Source organism: Ambystoma mexicanum, chromosome 4p, assembly GCF_040938575.1.
Source record: "Ambystoma mexicanum isolate Mex_15411 chromosome 4p, UKY_AmexF1_1, whole genome shotgun sequence".
Taxonomy (NCBI): Eukaryota; Metazoa; Chordata; class Amphibia; order Caudata; family Ambystomatidae; genus Ambystoma; species Ambystoma mexicanum.
The window spans coordinates 180509207-180531162 of NC_090927.1; the positions used below are offsets into that span (position 1 = coordinate 180509207).

At 45.5% G+C, this 21956-nt stretch overlaps 1 protein-coding gene across 4 annotated transcripts in view; it reads right to left on the reverse strand.

The window, feature by feature from the left end:
- The window catches only part of PTK2B (protein tyrosine kinase 2 beta), a 998240-nt gene that overhangs the window by 108174 nt on the left and 868110 nt on the right, over positions 1-21956 (reverse strand). For all 4 annotated transcript variants that reach the window (XM_069605649.1, XM_069605652.1, XM_069605651.1 and 1 more), the window contains 2 exons: positions 12136-12171; positions 3831-3858 (listed from right to left, as the gene is read on the reverse strand). In XM_069605649.1, the coding sequence (XP_069461750.1) occupies positions 3831-3858; positions 12136-12171 (64 nt within the window). The remainder of the gene's footprint in view (positions 1-3830; positions 3859-12135; positions 12172-21956) is intronic.

Sequence of the window (21956 nt, forward strand, 5' to 3'; positions counted from 1 at the left end):
CAAACACATCGGAGACAGGAGATGTTAAATGTGTATTATATGTATATGAGGTATGAATGGTGTTCTGCTCAGAGCGTCTTGCAGAAAGGGGTCTTTGGGTCTTACAATTGAAGGGATTTGTAAAGTGACAATCATGCATCAAGAATTCAGGACTTATGCGGTCTTCCTCTCAGGGAAGAATACAGCGTCTCTCCTGATGGGGCTATCACCTTTCCCCAACAGCTGTCTTCTCCCATGTGATCCTCCTTCCTAATACCACGCCCATGGTCAGGATCAGGTAGTGACTGCCGTCCCCATGGCACATGGGAGGAGATCTCTGGCTGGGGATCAGGAATGGCTCTTCAGGATTAATCACACCACTCTGACAGGCTCATCTGAGTGATCCCTGTGGATCTGCAGCTCTTCCTGGTCACAGTTTCTTGACTCAGATCTTCATGATAGTCATCCCCATTCTCCCTCGTCTCAGTCCTTTCTACATCTAGAATACTATAGAAGTATAAAGTATGGGACGTAAGTGGCGAAGAGAGTGGGGGTGCAGGAGAGGTGGGGATTTTAGGTGGTTTTCCCCTCCCATGAGATCCGCCAGCTGTGCACCACCCCCAGGGTGACTATCGGGTAGCAGTCTCACCTCCCTGGCCTCATGGCAAGGGGCTACCCCTACGGAAGCAGTGACAGCATGCTGGGATTTGTCACAGTGGGTAGTGGCAGGTAGTAAGTGGGAATCACCATAGGGATTAGCATGGCATGGGCAGAAAATGGGTGGATAAAATAGCAAAAAAAACACACAAGCTGCTTGTTTTTCACCTGGGATCCCAAAAGTATGCCCCCCTGGCTTCGGTGAATTAGCATATAAAGTTGTGTCACTTTTGTGACTCCCATCCAAGGAAGTAAACATTTGTTGGGTATGAAAAATTCTCTTTTGCCCCCATAAATTGTTTGAACTGAAGGCACTTGGTGGTTTCCAACAGATGAGGCTCCACCAATGAGAGCGCTCATCCCTGACTGAGAGATTGAAGGAATAACCAAAGGAGCAATTAGGAAAAAGAGGAGGGTCCTGTGAGTCGGAAGGCACAGATCTAATACTGGATCATAAAAGCCTAGAAGCTGGTGTGGAGCTTGTAGGTGCAACATCAGGCAATTGGAAGTCATCAAATTGTCTCTTTTGATGAAGCGCTGTCTCCTTCCGTAGTTGCAAAAGGGACTCTCTAACACTGAAAAGTTAGGATTTTCACATAAAGCACAGTACTTTGCCAGGAAGTCAGCAGAAGATGCACATTTGTAAGAAAAGGTCTCTGTTACGATCACCTGGTATCCACAGGGACGCCAGCCAGCCGGGTTACTCGCTGGTATGCTTCTCAGCTTTGCCCTGATGTGGTCTGCGGGGAAGGTTCTGCCTTGTGGTAGAATTAGGCGTGCTCTCCGTCCTGCCGTCTTTGCAGGGGCACGTTGTCTTTCATGGGCAAGTGCTGTCCAGTTACTTCACTGACGCTGGCCCTTTTTATATTGTTCAGGTAGGTCTTATGGCTGTTCTTTAGTTTTGTTGCTATCCTTTGTTTAAAATGTCTCTTTTTTCTCCCTTAGGTATGCAGAGCTTCAGCGCAGCGAACTGGCTTGGTTGAGCCCCGCTGGTAAATGATGGCGCATTAAGAAAACTATGATGCGGTAATTGAGCTCTATGCACAGTGCTGCAAAGTCTTGCCTTTGCTAACCTGTGTTTTCCTTCCTTGTAGGCTGCGGTGTTCTTCAGCGCGTGTGGAATGTCCGGAGTGGTTTCAGCCAAGAGGCGACCAGCCAGGTAAGCCTTTTGAGCAGTTTGTAATTTGTAAATGTCTCTACAGCTTTCTTTAATGGTGCCTCTATCTTCCTCTTTCAGGTCGTTCTATCCAGGAGGCGTGCAGATTCGAAGAAGCTGTTCTCAATAGCTGCGAGCGTTTAAAGATGAAGACTGCAGGTAAGATGCTGCTGCTAATGATGTTCCTTTTGTCTCCTTGCAGGTTCTGCTTCTCTGAGGTTCGAGCGAATAGCTGGACACGGTGAGCGTCACGTTGCAAGCTGCAAAGTAACACAAAGCATGTTCTGCAGTCAGGGTGTGGATATAGCCCAGGTAAAGTAGTACCAGGGAAAGTAGTTCCAGGCCTGCCACACCCAAAACACTAGACCGCATAGCTTGGTTCTTAGGGAACCAAGCTATGTGGATGCCTCCATGTTGGCTGACAATACAATAAAGTAGTTCCCAAGTACATTGTTGTTCATGGTGTATGAGCCTGGCGCCATAGGCGCCAGGACTGGCTCCATGAGGGCTTTTGAAGAGGATGCCAGGCTCTAGAGCCCCGAGTCCTGACTCCACCTGGCCAATGGGCTTGCCAGAGGGGATTTTGGGCGAGGGTTGTGACATTCTCATCAACATGAACACCTGTATGATATTGAGTATGCACGGTGCCACTTGTGGAATAAATGAATCGCAAGAACAGGAAATAGATGCCTGCACCAGAAAATCTCCCAGACTAGAACTAAAACTGAATGAAAGAGACCAACCCAGACCAACAATGGGACCTAAGCAAAAGGAGGTGCAACCCTGCTGGCCACCTGCCCCGGCACCACGCGTTGAAGAATGTTTCACCCACACTGGTAAAGTCCCAGCAAAGAAGGGTCAACTAGGAAGTCAAAGACCCATTTCTCAAAGCAACTATTTCACCATCTTGTCATCAACCTCCCAACATAAGAAGGTTGCCAGCTACCACTAGCTTGTCCGGGACCTTGCAGGCATGCATGTCAATGACTCTGTACCCAAGTAAGTCAGTCACACAAATTGCCTTTATATATAAAGCATAGACAACAAAAGGTGTCTTTTGTTGTCTATTCTTTCTAAGCTAGAGGCATGGACTATTTTAGTTGATTTATGATTTTACCCAAATATGGAGAATTGACGTTTGAGTTGCTTAACTCCTGATCAGACACTTATATAGTACCTTGTGACCTCTTCGGTATTTTGCTAAACCCCATATGAAACCCCGCAAGAGGTGACAAATCTATGTTACGGAGCCTGTGCTGCACATGACCATGGTCCATTCTAGACCTCCAGTCCGTGTTCTGCTACGTGATTGTTTTTCCAGTGATTGGTTGATTGTGAAAGTGTGTGTCTGCCTCATTTGTGAACATCTTAATAAGTACCAATTCAGGGAAAGATTTCATTTATCACCCCATTTGGGGTCAATAAGACCCAAGAATGGTTATGACACTTCACCTGGAGAGGGACATGGGGGGGGCATCTTTCTTTTCCATTCTGTTAGATTAGGTCCCGGGATGATTCTTATATTGAATTGAATGAGATGACGCTGGTGAAACCCCAGAAAACTGCTTTTTCAGATTACAACAGATAACCAAGGATTGCATTAAAAAAAAGAACCACATGCGAAGACATTTTTGCAAATCAGATTGTGATGAAGGGTAAACGACATTCCAAAAAATTTTGTTCGAAGATACACTCACGGAGTCCAGGGAAAATGTAGAAACACAAGTAATTCACCCTGATTGGCAGACATTTACATTGCAGAGAACAGATAAATAGCAAACTGTTCCCACTGATTCTGGAACACTTTGTATAGGATTATTTCAAATTACTTTGCATCCAGAAGTTAGGTGAACATAAATGTGGAATTAATTGGATACGCGCCCTTCTGTTTGTGGTACAACAACTGTATGTGGTTGTTAGACTGAGGTACGTTAAGTCGCCCAGAGGAGTGAGTACAAAGAATAAGGTAGTGGGTGCATTGCTTGTGCATCTTACATTTGATTTCAAGCATGAAGAAGTAAAATGAATCAATGCTTACTGTATCCGGATTCCTTTTCTGGCAGTGGCTGAAAGATCAAAAGACAATAGGTTTAACACTCCTTGACATCTCATATACACATAGCAAGAAAAAAGAATGTACACACTGACAGCAGTTGGCAAGGACACACATTTCAAATGTTCCCCTGGCAGGCCATGCCCCCTTGCCAGGACGCAGAGCTTACTCTAGAACTTAGAACTTCAGTTACATCTGTAAGCCACTGGTGATCGGGGCAAGAGGGGCTGTTATGTCTGGGCAGTGTCGGGGCGTTTCCAGGTGTAATGGGGAGCCCGCATATGCCGCTGTGTCCTACCTTGCTGTGGGAAGGGAATCTGTAAAGGTCCACCTCTCCAAGTGTGTGCCATATGTCGAGACAGTCTGGTGGATTAGTCCTGGTTGATTTATAACATATTTGGAGTTTCCTGTGGGTTTTCTCATTTTGGTTGGGCTATTAGCTGGTACACATTGCATACAGCATATTAGCGTTTCGTTACTACCCACAACAAGGGTACTGGGATCACATCACACGTCCTCTGGGGGCTGCGGAAAATGTGGTTACACACCCAAACATCACCATTATCACCAGAACAGGGAGAAAGGAAAGAATCTGATAGCCTCGCAAGTCTCGTCTTGACGATATATAGGATCACCACTTACACAAAGCCAAATGGGATCCATATGAGACAGAGACCCAAATGTGTGTTAGGAGTAGTTGCAAAGGTGGGCTAAAATATAAAATGAAAAATGCATTCTTACAAAACAATAGCGTAGCTACTCCGCAAGTAAACAACTTTAAATCTCAATCCGGGTCTCTTCACCAGCAAATGATCAATGTACAGTCACTGGGGGTTGTAAGTGCTCGTTCACCCTTCTTTATGTCTCTTTGTTGAAAGAACTTGTTTGTCTGCTTCTCGTTGTTGTCTCCGGGAAACCAGCTTGCTCTCGGGTCTCTGGATCCACATGGACATGTACCTTGGACCTGCAGGAGGGCGGATGCTGGCCATGGATAGTATCTAGCAAAGCCCCAAAGCTTCCACCATGAGGCTGGAAACCAGCACTGTCCTTGTAGCTCACGTTCAACTTCCAGACCAGGTCCGATTCTCAGGGCTCAGGCATTATACCCGAGGGTCTGTCCTTACGTTCCTCCTCAGAGGACCACCACACTCACTCTCAAACCTGAGGTGATCTCCTCTGCTCTTCCCGTCCTCTGAACTACAGACTGTCTTTCCTACTGCACCTCCTTGAAGCTTTACCACAAGCTTGTACATCTGCCCCTCTGAGGCTCACCCCCGACAGTGGTGGGGTTCACCTCCTCTAGAACCTCAACTCCCCCTCCTGTGGTTCTTTGTCTTTCTCTCTGTGGTCTTTGACAACATAATCCTGAGGCTTTTTTTCGTTCTTCCTAGAGTTCTATTTTCCCTTCTCTTTACCGTCTCCTGAGGAGGATCAGAAAAAGGGCACAAAGGCTGTGAAGACATTTTAAGCATTAGATATTTATTCTAAAGTAAAATAGGCCTTACTCTCCCTATATCTATGGGGTGTTTCCTACCTATTTTACTAACTAACATGCTTGTCAGTCAGGGTTAATGTCAAAAAACAAATCCGTCCATCGTCCAAATCTAACTTATCTGACCCTACCACTAATGCAGCTACCCAAGGACAGGAGAATGACTTCCTTGTCCTGGTTGCTGTGTTTTGTCACAGGGTTTTCTATGTTCTTTCATTCCACTCAATAGATCACAAAAAATGTCTTGTTATCTTCTGGATAAAGTTCTATAACTCTTGTAGGAGACTGATAGATTTCCTTTCCCCTTGTATGTGAACATTCTAACTTTTGAGTAAGTTCCTTCTCTCTTTCTTGTCAGGTTTTAGCCTCTCTTCCCAGAGAGAAGTTTCATGCATGAGCTTTGACTTCCTGGTCTTTTAGGTACGTGTTTCCCAAATGTCGTTATTTATAACATTCTCTTTATCATCTTCGGGATCTGCGTTGACTTTTCCCTTATCCCATGCCAACAAGTATTCAACTCTACTCTGCTCCCACTTTGTGTATTTCATGTAGCTCTGCCTTTCATGAACATGGTTCTCATTCCTCTTCTTTTTTCCAATCATTTTCTCATTAGCACTCGGACGTGTTTTTTACCAGTTATAATGAGTCCCTTTTAACTGTCCAGTAATTCTCTTGCCCGGATTACCTTCTATTCCGAAAGGGTAACGTCACTGGTACCGGTAAGGTCTTGGACTCTCTTTCTGCTTCTTCTTGGCTCTGCGGCTCACTTGTCACTCAGTCTGTTTCACATGTGTGTAATTCTCGTCTTCCGAATCAAACCTGCACTATATCTCGGTTCTGAAGTGGGTTTCACTCATCAGAGGTATCAGTGCTGTTTTGCAGGCGAACTGCCCACCACCATTGATGTGTGGTCACGCCACCACCAAACTCTCTCTTCAATCATGTTGTGTTTTCTTCCGTTCTCATATCATACACTGGTCTTCCAGCATCTTTGGCCCTGCGTCAGAGCTCGACTGGCTTACTCGGGCTGTGACTTCTGCGAGAGCTCCGCTTCCTTCTGTTCTGCTATGCACTGGGTGCTACCCCTTGTTCTCTCTGTTTTCCTGTTGTGGATTGCATAAGTTCACTTCATCTTTATGGAATTGATAATGTTCCTTTGCGTTAGACAAATCCATATGGGCCAACACTTTGAGGGCATTAGAGAGTTCCTCACAGGAATGAGAGTCCTTGTCCACAAGGCCGAAGTCCCTCTCAGTGAGTTCCCACTTGCCTCAACCCCTAGGGAGGGTGTTGCGGAGCGGGCTCACCTCCTCAGCCTCACAGGGGGAGGAGGGTCCCCCTTGGGGAGAAGGGATAAATTCCCTCAGTTCATCACACTCGTCCGTCCTTGAAGTTATATATCTTCTCCACCTTGATATTTCTCCTAACCTTCCTTGCCACTTTTTCTTCCTTTCTGTCTCTCTATCCAATCTCTTCTCCTCTGGCTCAAATGCCTCCTTACTTCTTTGTTCAACCTACCTCTGTCACTTAACTTCTCCGTAAGCCATTTCCTCACTGACGATGTTCTGTTTGTCTGCTCTCCTCTCTCTGACTTCTTATATGTTTTCTCTACCCCTCCTCTCTTCATCTTGTCTCTTCCCTTCACCGCCCCTCCTGCACTCTTCTCTTCCTTACTAGATTCTCCTGAGTTGAGAAGAGACTGATTGGCATTTCAGGAGGCATAAAACAAGTGTCTTGGCACCTTTCTGATCTATATTCTGTCTGTTTGCGATCCCTGTAGATCTGTATAGGCAGCATTATCGTAGGCCAGTTGGGAGCTATTCAGGGCTCCCGCAAGCAAATGGAGATTTTTCTGATGGAGGAAGGGCATCATTTGTATTATAGTTTGATCTGCAACAACTGGCACTTGACTACTTCGCCTCCCAAGGAGATCCAGCTGGGGTTTTTATCTAACGGCACTCCCATGTTACTGACCAGAGCCTTCCTGGGTACCACCTTCCTAACAAATGTGGGAGCTGAGCAGAGTGCAAGCAGGTGGTGAACCAAGGACTAGATATTTAATACATATAACAGTAGGCTGTCCTGCCACCTTTTTCCAGTTCCAAGCCATGTATTCTCAAATACTTTCGATATATTAGAGAACTGAAATTACTGGTCTCTGTTGCAAGCAGGTAGATTGACCGGGTAAACAGGTAATCATATATAATTATACCCCTCCTAGAATATAGAAAGTTGGCTACCTGGCAAAGTTTTCACTGCGACATTATCACATGTAACCGTGCAATGACAGATACAGTCTAGTCCAAAATATAAGAACATCTTTTGCACTGTTTTATATTTCAGCTGATTTTTCTTCTTTTGTTCAAAATGAGCTCATATTTTAATGTATTTAAAATCTTTCCTGGCTTAGCGGCATGGGCATGATATTTGAGCATGTGTTGGCATTCACATTGGCAGCATATAGAAGTGTTCTCTCTGCCAGTCACACAATTTGAAATGAATAAAAACTCTGTAGTGCCAGATCAATAAATAGATCACACTGTTGCCAACATTTGTGTCCTCCAGGTCTGAAGATGAAACATAATTGGCAGCTAAATGCAAAGTCTGCTTTATCAAGACCACATTCTCTAAGCGTGGCAGATTAGGTAAATTAGTGGAAAAACTGTACATTACATTTTTAACAGAATGTTTGGGAACTGATGACAAAGTGGACCTACTGCAATACATTTACACCTTGATTGATTGATTTTTTATTTATTATGCACTTATACACAAGTGCTTCAAAGTGCAACTATGCATGAGAGGGGAAAATAAAGAAGACAAGACAACAATCTTACTAGGCGTGGTACACTCAGATCGTACAGGTACACAGAACAGGAAGTGCAAGGGGGGGCGGCAATAGGGACCAAGTGCGCACAGTCCTGTCATAACATGGGTTAAGTGGAGGGAGCACCAACTCTCATGGGTCATAACCAAAGTGCAGTAGTGCTGCGGCAAGTGCAAGGCTTGGAGGCAAGTGCGGGAGAGTGGTGAGTAAAGCTTGGGACCTTTGATGCTTTGTGGGTACACCAGGCAGCCAATCAGCGAAACTGAGCAGAAGTAGAGGAGAGAGAGCGAGAGAGCAGAAAGAGGTGGTTATAAGTGGAGAGGGAGAGAGAAGGAGGAGGCAAAGAGGAAAGTATTGAGGAGTTTCTAGAACCTAAGCAGATGCGGCTCAAGACGGAGAGAGGCGGGAAGGCTGTTCCAGGGGGGGTGCCTGCAGAGGATAAAGATCTCTCCCAAAGTCTCTGCTTGGAGAAGAGGCTCACCCGCAGAAATTTGGAGGAAGACGAGAAGAGGGCTCGGGAGGAGAGTATTTAGAAAGAGTGCTTTGCAGATAGAGTGGGCCCCCACCTCAGAAAGCCTTGTGGCCAATGCAAAGGGTTTTGAACTGAATCCTTGCAGCCACGGGGAGCCAGTGAAGGGATTTCAGAACTGGAGAGATGCGGTCCCTGGGCTTGAGGCCAAGGATAACTCTTATGGTTCTGTTCTGGATGAGTTGAAGAGGACAGAGAGTAGAAGAAGGAAGGATGAGAAAGAGGGTGTTGCAGTAGTCCAGCCTATAGAGGATTAGGGCTCTGGAGATGGTGAGCCTCCGGCAGAAAGTGAGAAAAGGTAGAATACTTCTGAGAAGGTGCAGTTGGTAGTGGAACTTGTGAGAGATGTCCGCAATGTGAGACGAAAAGAAGAGAGTGGGGTCGAAGATGACCCCACATTTTTTGGTTCGTTGGTAGGTGGAGGCGCAGGGCCACAGGAGGCCAGTCAGAGAGAAAGAGGGAAGGTGCGAGCAGGGGCCCTGATGAGGACACTCTCTGTATTAATGGCGTTGAGGCAGAGGTCGTTTGCAGCACACCACGACTGAATTGCAGACAGACAGTCAGGTTTGAGTGAGGAAGAGGAAGAGGCCGAGAGTAGCCTGAAAGAGAGCTGCGTGTCATCCGCATAACACTTAAAGTTGGAGGTGAAAGTGGTTATCCTACGGGCCCGGGGAGGGGGGGCATGTAGCCATTGAAAAACCAGGGGGACAGGTTAGATCCCTGGGGGACACTGCACATAGGGAGAGTGATAGGGGAGAGAAAGGACCCCAATTCCACCTGAGATGGCGGTCAGAGAGAAAAGAGGTTAGCCACATCAGGGCCTGATCAATGATGCCCAGGGTATCCCAGAGAGATGCGATCAGGGTGTTGTGGTTTACCATATCGAAGGCAGAGGAGAGGTCGAGTAGAATGAGCACAGAGAGAGATTTAGAAACAAGATTTGAGAGCAGATCTTCACGGGTGTTCAGAAGAGCAGTTTCCATGCATCTGGATGCTCTAAAGCCAGGCTGGTGGTCCTGGAAGTAACCAACATATTCAGTGTGGAGGGAAGCTGAGAGACAGCCAACTTCTCCAGGGGTTTTCCCAGTAAAGGGGTCATAGAGATTGGGCGATAGTTTGCTGGAATGGATGGGTCAGCAGAAGGTTTTTTGAGGAGAGGGTGCACAAGGCAGTGCTTAAGAGCAGTGGGGAAAACTCCAGTGGTGAAGTAGAAGTTGCAGAGGTTGGCCAAGGCTGGAGCGAGAGAGTCAATGTTGTCCTTGATGGTTTTGGAGGGACAGGGGTCCACCTGTTTGGAGGAGGCTTTCATAGACCGGACTTGTCTAGTGTCCTCCTCAGGTGTGACAGGGGAGAGAGAAGAGAGAAGAAGGGAAGTGGTGGGTGTGGCCAAGGGAGGTACAAGAGATGTTGGTGCATGAGGTGGTAAAGAAGAGAAAGAGGATAGGATATCCTGTGTTTTTGAGTAGAAGTGTGCAGCTGGTGCCGAGCAAAGGGCATGGGTGGGTGCAATGGTAGAAGAGGCTGCAGCAGGATTGGCTAGTTCCTTGCAGTCTTTGAATAGTTTGGCTGTGTTATTGGATGCCATGGACATGCAGGCTTGAATATAGACTCTTTTCTTGGAGCGGATGCAAAGACTATACTGCCTTTGAAGGAGGCGGCAGCCAGTTTGTCAGAGGGTGCACCTGAAGAATTCCATTTCCGTTCATCTGCCCTGCACTTGCGTTTAAGGGCAGCCAGTTCAGAGTCGTACCAGGAGTTGCACTTTTTGGTAGGCTTCAGTCGTGCCCTCATGACAGGGGCAAGAATGCCAAGAGTATTATAAACGGAGAGGTTAAAGTTAGAGTGGGCTGTGTCAGGGTGGGAGTCAGCCGCAGGAGTAGAAGGAGCAGAGTATGTAGAGGCAAAGGCAGCTACTGACACTCTTTTCATGGGTCGGATGACCTTGTAAACGGGAAGCAGTGCCGGGCTTACCAATGCCAGAGGAGAAGAGAGCTTCAAGTTAGAAGAGAGAAGAGAGTGATCGGTCCAGAACAGAGAAGTAGTGAAAGGGCTTGATAGAGGGATGTCAGTTGAGATGAGAGCATGCAAGGTGTGGCCAGCAGTGTGTGTTGGGCCAAAGGGTAAGATGGAAAGAGAAAGAGTTGCAAAGATTGCAGAAAGGTCCTGCGGAGTCAGGTGAGTCGAGATGGATGTTGAGATCACCCATAGGAGGAGATGAGAAGTGGAGGAAAGGAGAGAAGAAGCCAGTTCAGCCCATTCCAAAAGAAAGGAAGAGGGAGAGATGACCAGGAGGCCTATAGAAGGTGACTAGCACGAGTGAAAAGCTAGGAGAGAGGGAGAGCCTGCAGACCAGGCACTCAAAGGATGAGTAGGCCTGAGTGGGAACGACAGACACAGAAATCAACTCGGGGAAGATCATTGCTACTCTCCCTCATGGTCTGTTTGGTCTAGGCAGAGAGAGTATCTTGTAGCCTTCCAGGAGAAGTGTGTCAAAACTTGTGACAGAGCTATCCTTGAACCAAGTTTCAGTGAGAGCAAGAACATAAAGATCCAGGAGTTCATGGAGGTTGCAGATGTCAGAAGAGTGTTTGGCAGCATAGCAATGTGGAGCAGATTGCCATGTATGAAAGACGTACGGGGACGGGGGAGCTGGGGACAGTAGTTCTCCCCATAAGCAGTGAGATTGCCTGAGGGACAGAGGTAGAAGGAGGCAGAGGAGCCAAGGCTGGCAAAATAGCCGGGACTGCCTTGGATGAGTAGGGAGCCAGTGTGGGGGTAGGGCACAGGGGGCAAGGAAGCCCCATATATGGCATTAGTGGGTGTCAGGTTCCTCAAAGAAGAGGAGGCTGACAAGGTTGTCAGTGTGGGCGTTGGCAAGGAGGCCATGGTGAGGGTGGAAGGGTGGTTAGGAGGCTGTAGGGAAGCCAAGGTGGCAAGGGAGCCAGGGATGCCGAAGGAGCTGGTGGCAATGGAGCCGGTGACGAAGGAGAAGGAAGGTTGATAAGGCGAGGAAGGAGCCTATCAAAAAGTAGAAGGTTGGGCTGAGAACACTGTACCATGAAAGACATTGATGATGACCCTGGTGGTAGAGGAGAGGGCAAGAAGGGACTCCCAGCTAGTACCACCATTAATGGATGAGGAAGAGAAAGGAGAGAGAAGAGCGATGATATGGAGAGTCCATAGGTCGGGTGAGGGAATGACAAGGAGGATGTCAGTAGAGTCTCTCTGGCGGAGGCGGGGACGTACATGTCTGCAACAGGAAGGCCTGGGTTGGAGCCCAATATGTCCTTCTTGATTTGACTTAAAGGACTAGATGATCTGGACAGAAATGTAGCCTTCATCTTTTTTGCTAAAAGTTTTAATAAACTAAAATGCAAATATTTTTTTTTTAAAACACTAAATGAAAATTCAATTGGGGAAAGATTATTTCAGTCCAACTTACCTCTGGGGCTTTGTCCTTTGTGTGATGCATTGGGTCCTATGGTGTAAAAGGAAACATGATGTTAGAACTAGAAAGCCTGGACTATAAAAAAGACATTGTTGAAAGTAACAAAAAAAATCGGTCCTGTTCCTCTCCACTTCTTGTGCAAAACTCATTTTAATGGCAAGACATGCGGAGGCCAATTATTTATCTTACTTTTATTATAATATTTTTTTAATCTGCAGTAACAAGCAACCTTACACTCTACCATAACAGAATCTTTCAAAGGCCTGAAAGAGAAATTGGTTGACGCCACAACACTTTTTGGTAAAAGGTAAGTGAACTTTGGCACAAAGGAATGTGGAATTTGCATCAGAACTGAGGTTTTAACCCCTCTGTTGCTGAGTATGTGAATGTTTCTTTCTTAGACCTGGTGTACTACCTAGATTATGCAACAGACATCACACCAATGTGAAACTGTCCATTGTGCAATAACAGGAAGGAAAAGGCCGGGGAGGTGGATCGGTAAGTGTGTGAGGACAGCGGGAGGGGTTAAAATGGTCTGGAGAGTGGATGGGAGGGTTAGGGGTGTGTTGAGGAGTGGTGAGGTTTCAAGGGTGTCCCCTGGATAATGACAGAGGGGAGGCCACGGGGAGTGGTTCAGAAGGTGTCTTCCGGGGAATCAGTTTTTCATTCATAACACAGAACCCTTGGCAATATCATCTGAATGCATTCACTGCACTTACAATATGATGAAATAATGGAATGAAGGAGCACAAATAATATAGGTGGCTTGAACTGTTTATTTACAGTGTGCCCACAACCTGCACTTAACTGGCAACAGGACATTGTACAGATAATGTCACACACAATAAAAACCTATAAAACCATCAATAGGAGAAAGGCCAACAGGAAGTTGGCTTACAGTGCATCCCGAATGGTAAGAGCATTGCTATGCACCTTAGAGCATGGGAGTGCATTTGAGAAAGCACAGCCTCCCAGTGTTGGATGAACCACCATTGACACAGCAAGGCACATTTCCTCCGGAGACCTTTGGCTGCTCAAAGGTAACCTTTAATGTAGAGAACTAGTCTGCTGTCAGGGGGCAGTAGCTCAACAAAGGCTCAAGGGCAGTCTTGTGGTAAATAAAAGTTTTTTTTGTACAGACCAGGATAGGATCAAAAGTGAAACCTTTTAAGTGAATATTAAGAATATGTTTCCATAAACGTAGTGAGATCAGTAGAACTGGAAAGTGCAGGGAATGTTTACAAAGCTTAGGGACCGTCTCCGGGTTTATCAACAAGAGGTTGTTAGATTCATTACTAATTCCAGGTCAGAATTACTTCTCCTTGTTAAAAGTTCCAGGTAGTTTTCATGTCCTAGGGTCTGCTTTTCGGAGACTGTGGATCAGACCAAAAGATTTCCTGGGATTCTCCAGGCCTCAGTTCCAAGGACCCCTGTTCCAAACCTCCAATTCCTTGAATCTTTGACCCACAGGGATGCCTTATGTCCCCCAGCAAAGGCTGGCCCCTCCTGGACCAAATCTGAACCTCCACCGTAGACATTCTATTTCTTTTCTAGCTGTCTTGCGTCACTTCTGAGGCAAGTGTCATTATAGCCCTTAGCCAAGGACACAATCTCTGGTCACCTGTTCTTCTTAGATCCAATCCCATGTGACTCTATACCAGGCTCTGCTGTTTTCTTGGTTTTTTCACACCCAGGCTCAAACCCCAGAGCACTAACTGCTCTCAGTGATCCCAAAAGAGAATCCGGTTCAGCATTTGCCAGCTGAGGAGCGCTAGGTCAATATTATTTAGTCTCAATGGTAGACTTTCCAGTATCAACAGTTATGGAGTTCAGGCCATCACTAACCTGTCTTCCTTTCCTAGGTTAAGTCTCTTCTTTGATCACAGGTGACTTTTAGTTTCTTGGTGGACTTGCTGATCTCATATGAGTTGGATTATGATTCTCAGCTTCACAATTCTCTGCTATTTCAGGATTAACGTTTGGGACCTACATGATCTCAGGCCCAGGTCAAAAACAGCGGTGGTTTGTGACTTACTTAAGTGGCGGGGCGTACATCTTTTCACTGAGTTGTGTTGTGCGATCGAGCACAGAGAGCATGCAAAAGGCAACCAGAGAAGACAAGTCTTTCCCTCATAGAATTTTTTTTAAATAATATGTTGAAATAATGCATTTTACAGTATATATGTTGAGAAAAATGTCATGCAAATTAGGGTAACACATGATGCCCCCCCTCACAATATGTCAGGATTGAGCATAAAAAGGTGGCAATTGAAAAACTACCATGTGCGTCACCATTATGGTGAATTTTCTCATGATATGGTTGTCAGCAAATTTCAACATAAAGAAGCATCCTACCCCAGAGTGTTTGACAATACAAGACAGCCATTTCTGTGAAGAAATGCAGCAACCTAAATCATGCTGACTATAAGTAGGAATGGAACTTTAAGGCCTTTGTTTCAGAGAAAACTATTAGTTAGACAATTATTGCTGTATTTGAGACCGGCACATTTTCTAAATATGGATATACTTCAACATCACCAAATAATATATGGTGTTTTTATGCAAAGGCCAGATATACTTCAACATCACCAAATAATATATGGTGTTTTTATGCAAAGGCCAGATATACTTCAACATCACCAAATAATATGTGTTGTTCTATGCAAAGTCCAACCTGTGTTTCTCTCCAAAGAGGAGCTTCCTCAGTTTAAGTGATATTTAATCTGTTCTCCTAAACGGACTTGTGAATTAGAATATTCTCAATTTCTTAGACTTTAAACGAACATCATATCTAAATGATATGATAGCATAATCAAATATATATGAAAACAAGCAGGAAAGCAAAATAAATAAACGTAAAAGTACAAAGGAAAAAAGATAAAAGAATAGGTTAGTATGAAATGTGATCATGAATATTTTCTGAATTTGCTATAATATGCCAAATGCACACCAGTCTCGAGTGATAACTCGAGGCTGATGTGTATGCTGTATATGAACCGCATACATGTATGGAGCATGCTTATGAAGGTGAAGGAATGCAGAATTATCAACATTAACTATTGACAAAGAAAATTAGAAAAACGCAATAGTGTGAAAGTGGAGGGCTGGTAGATACAAATAGTAATAAGATGGAGGTAAACATTCTCAACAAATAACATACAGGAATGATTAAATAATCTATTTAACAATACTAAATATGTTCATGGCCCATTCAGTTTTTGGCCTCATGCCAAGTAATGTCAATGCCAAAGGCAGAGCACATGGAAGAAATTAGCAGACATGTATATGCTGCTCGGTCAAAAATTCAGCCAAAGACAGGTTCAGTGCATTAATTCTCTGTGTGCTGGCTGGGTACCAATTCTGGAGCTGCTGGACGGGTCCTCTGAAGTCGGTATCTCCCTCTGTTCCCTGGGAGATGATTAGGGGAGGGATCTTGCGCCCGTCTTGTAAATCCTGGCCTTACTTCACTGGCGTAAGCTGTAAGGCAGACTGTAACTTCAGCCAGGGTCCAAATGAGTAATTCTTTGTACTCCTTTCAAAGTCGTCGTATGATCTGCCAAAAGAGGGGGTCAACCCTCTTTTAAAGCCAAATGGGCCCTAGTGATTGGTGCAGGCTGAAGCTAACTTAATGAAACAATCCTGGGTCTCCACCAACAATCTTCTGTTATGCGTGAGGTCATAACCATAGTGCTATGCAACAGGAAAGGTAAGGGAACACATGTGCTACTAAGTCCCACCCATCTTCTTGTGTGTTGTGGATCAAACTGTTTCTCTGGTAAATTGAGTTCTCTGTGGTTCCTTTGAAGCGCAGGTCTCCTTTGAAGTCTGTGAACAGACTTTCAGTCTCCATCAAATCACATACTTCTTCCCCCTGTAAGGGGGTCCCCTTGCAGGGGGTGCCTGTTAGGCAGAATCCTGTGCAGTGCCCTTAGGGAACACTACACACAATTAAGACTACAGGTGGCAATACAAGTTTTACCTTTGGTACAAGCCTGTACTACTATGTTAAAGTGGTAGCAGTAGCGGAGCAGCCAGGCTTATCTCAAGAGTATATGAGCAGTAGAAGAGATTACACAAAGGGACCACAATTACTGTGACTCAAGCAAACACTGACTCAAGGTTTCAGGTAAAAAAAGAACATTTATTTTTAAACTATTTGTTATTAACACAACACTTCTATTAATTCAAAACCACACGTAAAATACACTACAACCAACCAATTCACTTTGGTACACTCTAACTCTAAACCCTATGTGTTAACGAACCGGTGTTATGAGCAAAAAGACGTTACCAGGAATACACTTGTGATCACTTTTTGACAGTAATGACAGTTCGATCTTACTAAAGAAACGCGTATCCGCAGCAAGAAATGTTACCGGGGCAAAAACACACTTAGCACCTGAGTTAACCAGAGAGAGTTGCGGACAAAAATCATAGGCAATACTTTTGTCAAGGCAGACAGAATCAGAGAACACTATTTGACGGAAATTCAAAAGTCAATAGGCCGGAGCCAGTGTCAAGTGGAACCGGGTTCCTGTTGTCAAGGATCACACAGTCGGATAGTTCAAGATTCAACGTTGCCAGGAGTACTTAGATATTGTCAACAGAGGAAGCAAAAGTTATAAGAAGGAGGGAAGGCAAGGGCAAGCCTTGGAGATGAAGAAAAGGGATTCACCCTGATTCTTCAAGCAGAACACAGTACCTTATTCAATGAAGAAGCTGGTGCCACGGCAGTTGCTCCTGTTGGGTTCCTGCAGACTTACGGCTCCTAGAGCTTCGGTGCGAAGGAGGACGTCTGGAGCGGTCTGCACCAAACAGGGATGAAGCCGGCAGCAGCGACGATGAATAAAAGGTGCACTCCTTAAAAACAGGAGAGGCTCTCCAGATGGCTATCCGGACCACTACAGCAGTGTGCATCGATTTCGACCAAGAAGAGGGTCCTCTGGCTGTGGAAGATGAGCTGGTTATCCCCACCAGGCTCAAGGGAAGTAGACTCCGGACTGGATCTTCTCTGGTCGTCGAAGGGTAGATAGCTCAGGACTGCAGCATGGCTTCACCGGGCAACCACCTCAGCCAATCATGGCAAAGTGCGACTTGGTTTTCCTAAAATACCCTATGCAGGGGGTGACTACAACCCTCCCTCACATTCAGCCCATCTAGACACCCAGGCGCCTGGAGGAGGGGTTCTGAGCAGAAGCCCGCCAAAAGACAGTGAACAAAGACGGCAAACCTGGTTTGCTGTGCAAAGTAAAACACAAGAAGGACTTAAAAAAAAATAAGGCGAATAAACTTGACCGGAGCCAAAAGAAAAAGTATTTGGTCAAGCGGGTTTAAGTTCGAGGCTAATATAATATCCTAAAACAATACCACGTTTATATAGTATAATCGCGGTAGAAAAGTTAGGATAGATACCACTGCCACCAGCCAAGTCTAAATGTTAAAAGAGCGAAACAATGCTCTAGGAGGTACAGATACAAAGGCATACAAAGTAAGCCTTTCCAGTACTCCATGTAAGATGGGGTGTACTGGATCTGTGGTTAATTGACTAAGTACAGTTAATGGCAACTTTACCCTTTTCTGGGGGACTGTAGTCAGCCTCAGAAATTGAGTTGATGGGAAGTCTAAGAGACAGCCCCGTGTCACTGCACTGAAGGTGCTGTGTAACACACAAAAGAAGGGGACTACTGAAGTGGTGTACTCCAAAGCCCACAATTTCAAAAACAGGTAAAAGAGACATGGCAAACCATGAGTAAGAGTGGGGGAAAAGCTCACACTCTTATCAAGTAAAACAATAAACTCCAGAAGTCCAGCAAGGCTGCTGGGGGACTCACTAGGTGAGGGAAATTAGCCCTAACATGAGAATTCTCCCTAACAGTGCCCACTGTCAACAGTTGTCCCAGACATGCCATTCACTGCCCTTCATACAGATGGGTGGTAGCTAGCTTCAAGTTGACACATTTCATATAAGGAATGTGGTGGTTTCCTGTCCCCTTTCGTCAGTTCTTCGGTCAGGCCTCCCACAGGTCTGTTTCAATTAACTCTCATCAGTATGCGCTGCCACCAGAAGAACTTTTGACAATAGACAGGGTGGATCCATGGAGCCTTTGATATTAATCTATGCTGGCCATGGCAGGAGGAAGGTGCTGACCCCCTTCCTGATATGCTTTGATGTACCTCTGGTTGTCACATTCCAGCTGCACATGACAAGGGGTCTGTGCCTGTAGGCTGTGTCCACCCAGAGGACACGTGACTATGTGTTTGTTTTGCAGCAAGCATAGGAAAATACATGTGGTTATCCCCACACATTTTCTGAGGTTGATCTCCGACCATTCGATTTCTTAAAAACATATAAAAAAAGCCCAGGCACACCTCCCCCCCTGTAGCGGATGGTCAAATTCCTCACAGGAATCTCATTGAACTTATCTACTGAGCCAGAGTTCATGAACCTTCTTAGGTGGGATGTCAAAATATTCGTAAAAACACTGGAGACAGTACATCTGATAAAAGCCGGGAATGTTCACATGGTTCAGTGCCAGTCTCTAACATGGTTGTCACCACAAGATTAAAGTTCAACAAGCATTCACCAATGATCAGGATAACTTCTAATTGTTGAAAGTGCCAGGCCCTTCACAGTTCCTAGAGTTTTCCTTCATGAAACCCAGGATCATACCAAAAGAAAGTGAGATCTTCAGGGACTCAGTTATAGGTACACATGTTACAAACATATCCAAGCCCATGGGTCTTTGATTGGATGACCTATAGGCACTCAAGTCTCTCAATAAAGGTTAGCCTTCCTGTACCATAAGTAAACCTCAACATTGAAAATGTATTTCTTCCGTGTTTGTCTTGGGTCACTTGTATGGCCACTGTCATTAAAGCCATTGGCCAAGACACACTCTCAGGTCACTTGCTTTTTCTTGATCTTGTGGTAGCCTAGATCAGGTTCAGCTCCTCTCTTGGTCCTTATTCGATCTTTAGGCTCGCTAGTGGTCCCAGGCATCCGGGTCAGAAGTTGCTGGCTATAGACAGCTAAGAAAGATATTTATAGTCTAATCAGTGCCCTTGTGAGTTCCACTAGAGCTTGAGTTCAGCACACATCTATCCAGCCGTTCTCTTCTTGGTTCATACACACTTATTTGATGGTAAGTGCTTTTGATTTTCCACAGTGGGCTAGTTGATCCCACCTGAGCTGGATTATGGGTCTGGACAGAGAACAGGTGGTGCCAAACCCCTAACAGCTCTGGAAGAGGAGACAAGTGTGGTTCTAGAGTTGTTAAGGGTTTGTCACTACCCCTTCTCTGCCCAGTTCAGTACGGCTTTCAATTTGTCTCAGCCTACCATTCTGATCTCCCCCAACTCAGATCTCACATGCTCTGAATTCCACCTTCTGTCTCCCCCTCTGTCTCTTATACCTCTTAGCTTGCCAGTACTAGATGGTTTAGCTGGACCCCACTGTCCAGCCCCTTCCCTTCTCCATCTACCCCTGATAGCACCTTCTCTTCATTTCTTCTCCTTATACTCCCCTTTCTTCAGGTGGCTTCACTCCTTTTCTTTCATTGCTGCATTCTCCAGTGTCTGAATTTCCTTGATAATTATGTCCTCTTTTCTCTTGATAGTTTTTGCGCACTGGGGTTATTGTGTCCGGAGGGGCAACGTCTGGATTGTGTGGGTTGTTTGTTTGCAGCAATTTGTTCTTTCATGTATGTGTGCATTGTGTGTGTTAGGCTGGCCCGTTGGGTCGTGTGATGTGAATATGGGGTATGCTGGAGCGGAGTGAGGAGCAGGGTGGTTAGTGGTTTGTGGTTAGTACAGTGTGGTTGTTTTATTGTTCGTTCCAGGATTCGTACCGTCCCTTGATTGGTTTCGGTTCGAGGGGATAGTTGTGGGAGGTGTCTCATTGAATTGAATAGCCGGGTTTTCATTCATTTTCTGAAGGCAATGTGGTCTTTTGGTGAAAGAAATCCACTCTCCCAGAAAACAGCTAAAAGTACTGTGTGTCTAAAGCACAACGTTGGCTATAAGGACATTCTGAGAGAAAAGAAACAATTATTCCAAGCATGAATCTTTACCTATGTAATAAAATGACTTTGCACCCTTAGGGTAATGCAACACAGGCCAAAGTGTTTTTGTATTTGTATTTGGGAATTTATATTGAGGTAACATAGATAGGAAGCAACAGAGAGCACTATATGTTGTTGAGGGTAACATATACGGTCAGGTTACAATATGTGGTATGGGATGCTACGGCCAAGGGGATTGGATGTAATGCTGGAACACAGCAGCCTGGCTACTGACTGTAGAGAGGGTCTTGAGTTCATTTCTTGAACTGCAAGAGTGAAGAAGTGTTCCAGACTGCCAGCCGAAAGGTGGTCCAATAGGCAGGGGCACAGCAAGAGAAGGCCTCTTTCCTACTGCCACTCTTGCCATCAGATGCACCATCATTTTGCAACTTCTTCACCTAGCTGAACCCTCTGTATATAGACAGTGACAACATAATGTGACATGGTCTACTCTGTCTGTACTCTGCCTTTCTTTGCTTTCAGATAAGTACTTCAAAAGAGTCTCAGGTCGCATGAGTACTCTTACAAAGCATCAAAATAAAATATAAATAAATAAGAGCAGCACATTCTTCTTTTACATTACTACATCACTATAGACTATCCCTCAAGACAGAATGGTAATCAATGTATGGACCAGTCTCCATCTTCGATGAGTGTTGTGTATCGCCCAAATCAAAAATCTCCCACTTCAAGTTCCTGCCATACACACCAATTTGCATTTTAATTTTTATTCCCAAGTGAAAAACAACAATAGCTAGTTTAGTTCCAGGTAAAAAGCAAGATAGAAAACAACAACCCAAGTCAGATTGCCAAGACTATGTTCCTACTGTCTGCTGGTTTTGAGGCAGCGGAGAAGTATGGTAATTCCGATGTCAACATTCTACTGGTACCTTTTTCCCTCATTATCGCTGGCACCATTCCAGAGGATGCCGGTATAGCTCCTTATATACAACATTCCTCTTCTAGGAGAAGTCACATGACCACAGAGAGTACACAAGGGTCCTAGTTGCATCATTTTCATCTGTCTTGCAGATGAGTGTGCGAGATGGTGCGGGCCCTGGAGAGGCAAGCTGTGCGCCTTGGCACACAGCTTTGGAACTGAAAAGTACCCACATAGGTATTGGAAGATCTCTTACCCATCAGGATCATGTTTCGGATAGCATGAGGTACCCTCCAGCAGGGAAGTGGCACATCACTGCTCTGAAAATGTTGTACATCATCATGGAGATGGCTGGCATGGAAGACTTTTCTAGGCCAGGGAAGAGGTTTGGCTGCACTGAAGGTGCAGGTAAGAACAAGATTTTGCCACATGCCATTGTACACCACACATATGGCTTTGTGAAAACCAAGCAATCTCTTTCTCTGATATCAGGCTGGGGTAAGGTCTCCAGGTATTAAGCAACCCGACTATCTTCAGATCTCACCTTGCCACACACATCACGCGTCCATGCACACAGAGCACAATGGGCCTCATTGCAATTGTGGCGGTCCGGAAACAAGGGTGCCGGTAAGCTCACCGGCACCCTTGTTCCGGACTGCCACACTATGAGTCTGACCCTGCCGGGCGCATTAGTACCCAGTAGGCAGAGTCATCATGGAAGCACTGGCGCCGTTTGCAATGGTGCCAGTGCTTCCCTTTCCCCAATCCCAGGGAGTCCTATGGGACTCCATGGGAATGGGGACTTACAACATCTGTCTGCGGACTTCCTGCGCTGCTGGGACTTGTAATGTCCCGGTGGCACCGGGAAGTCAGGT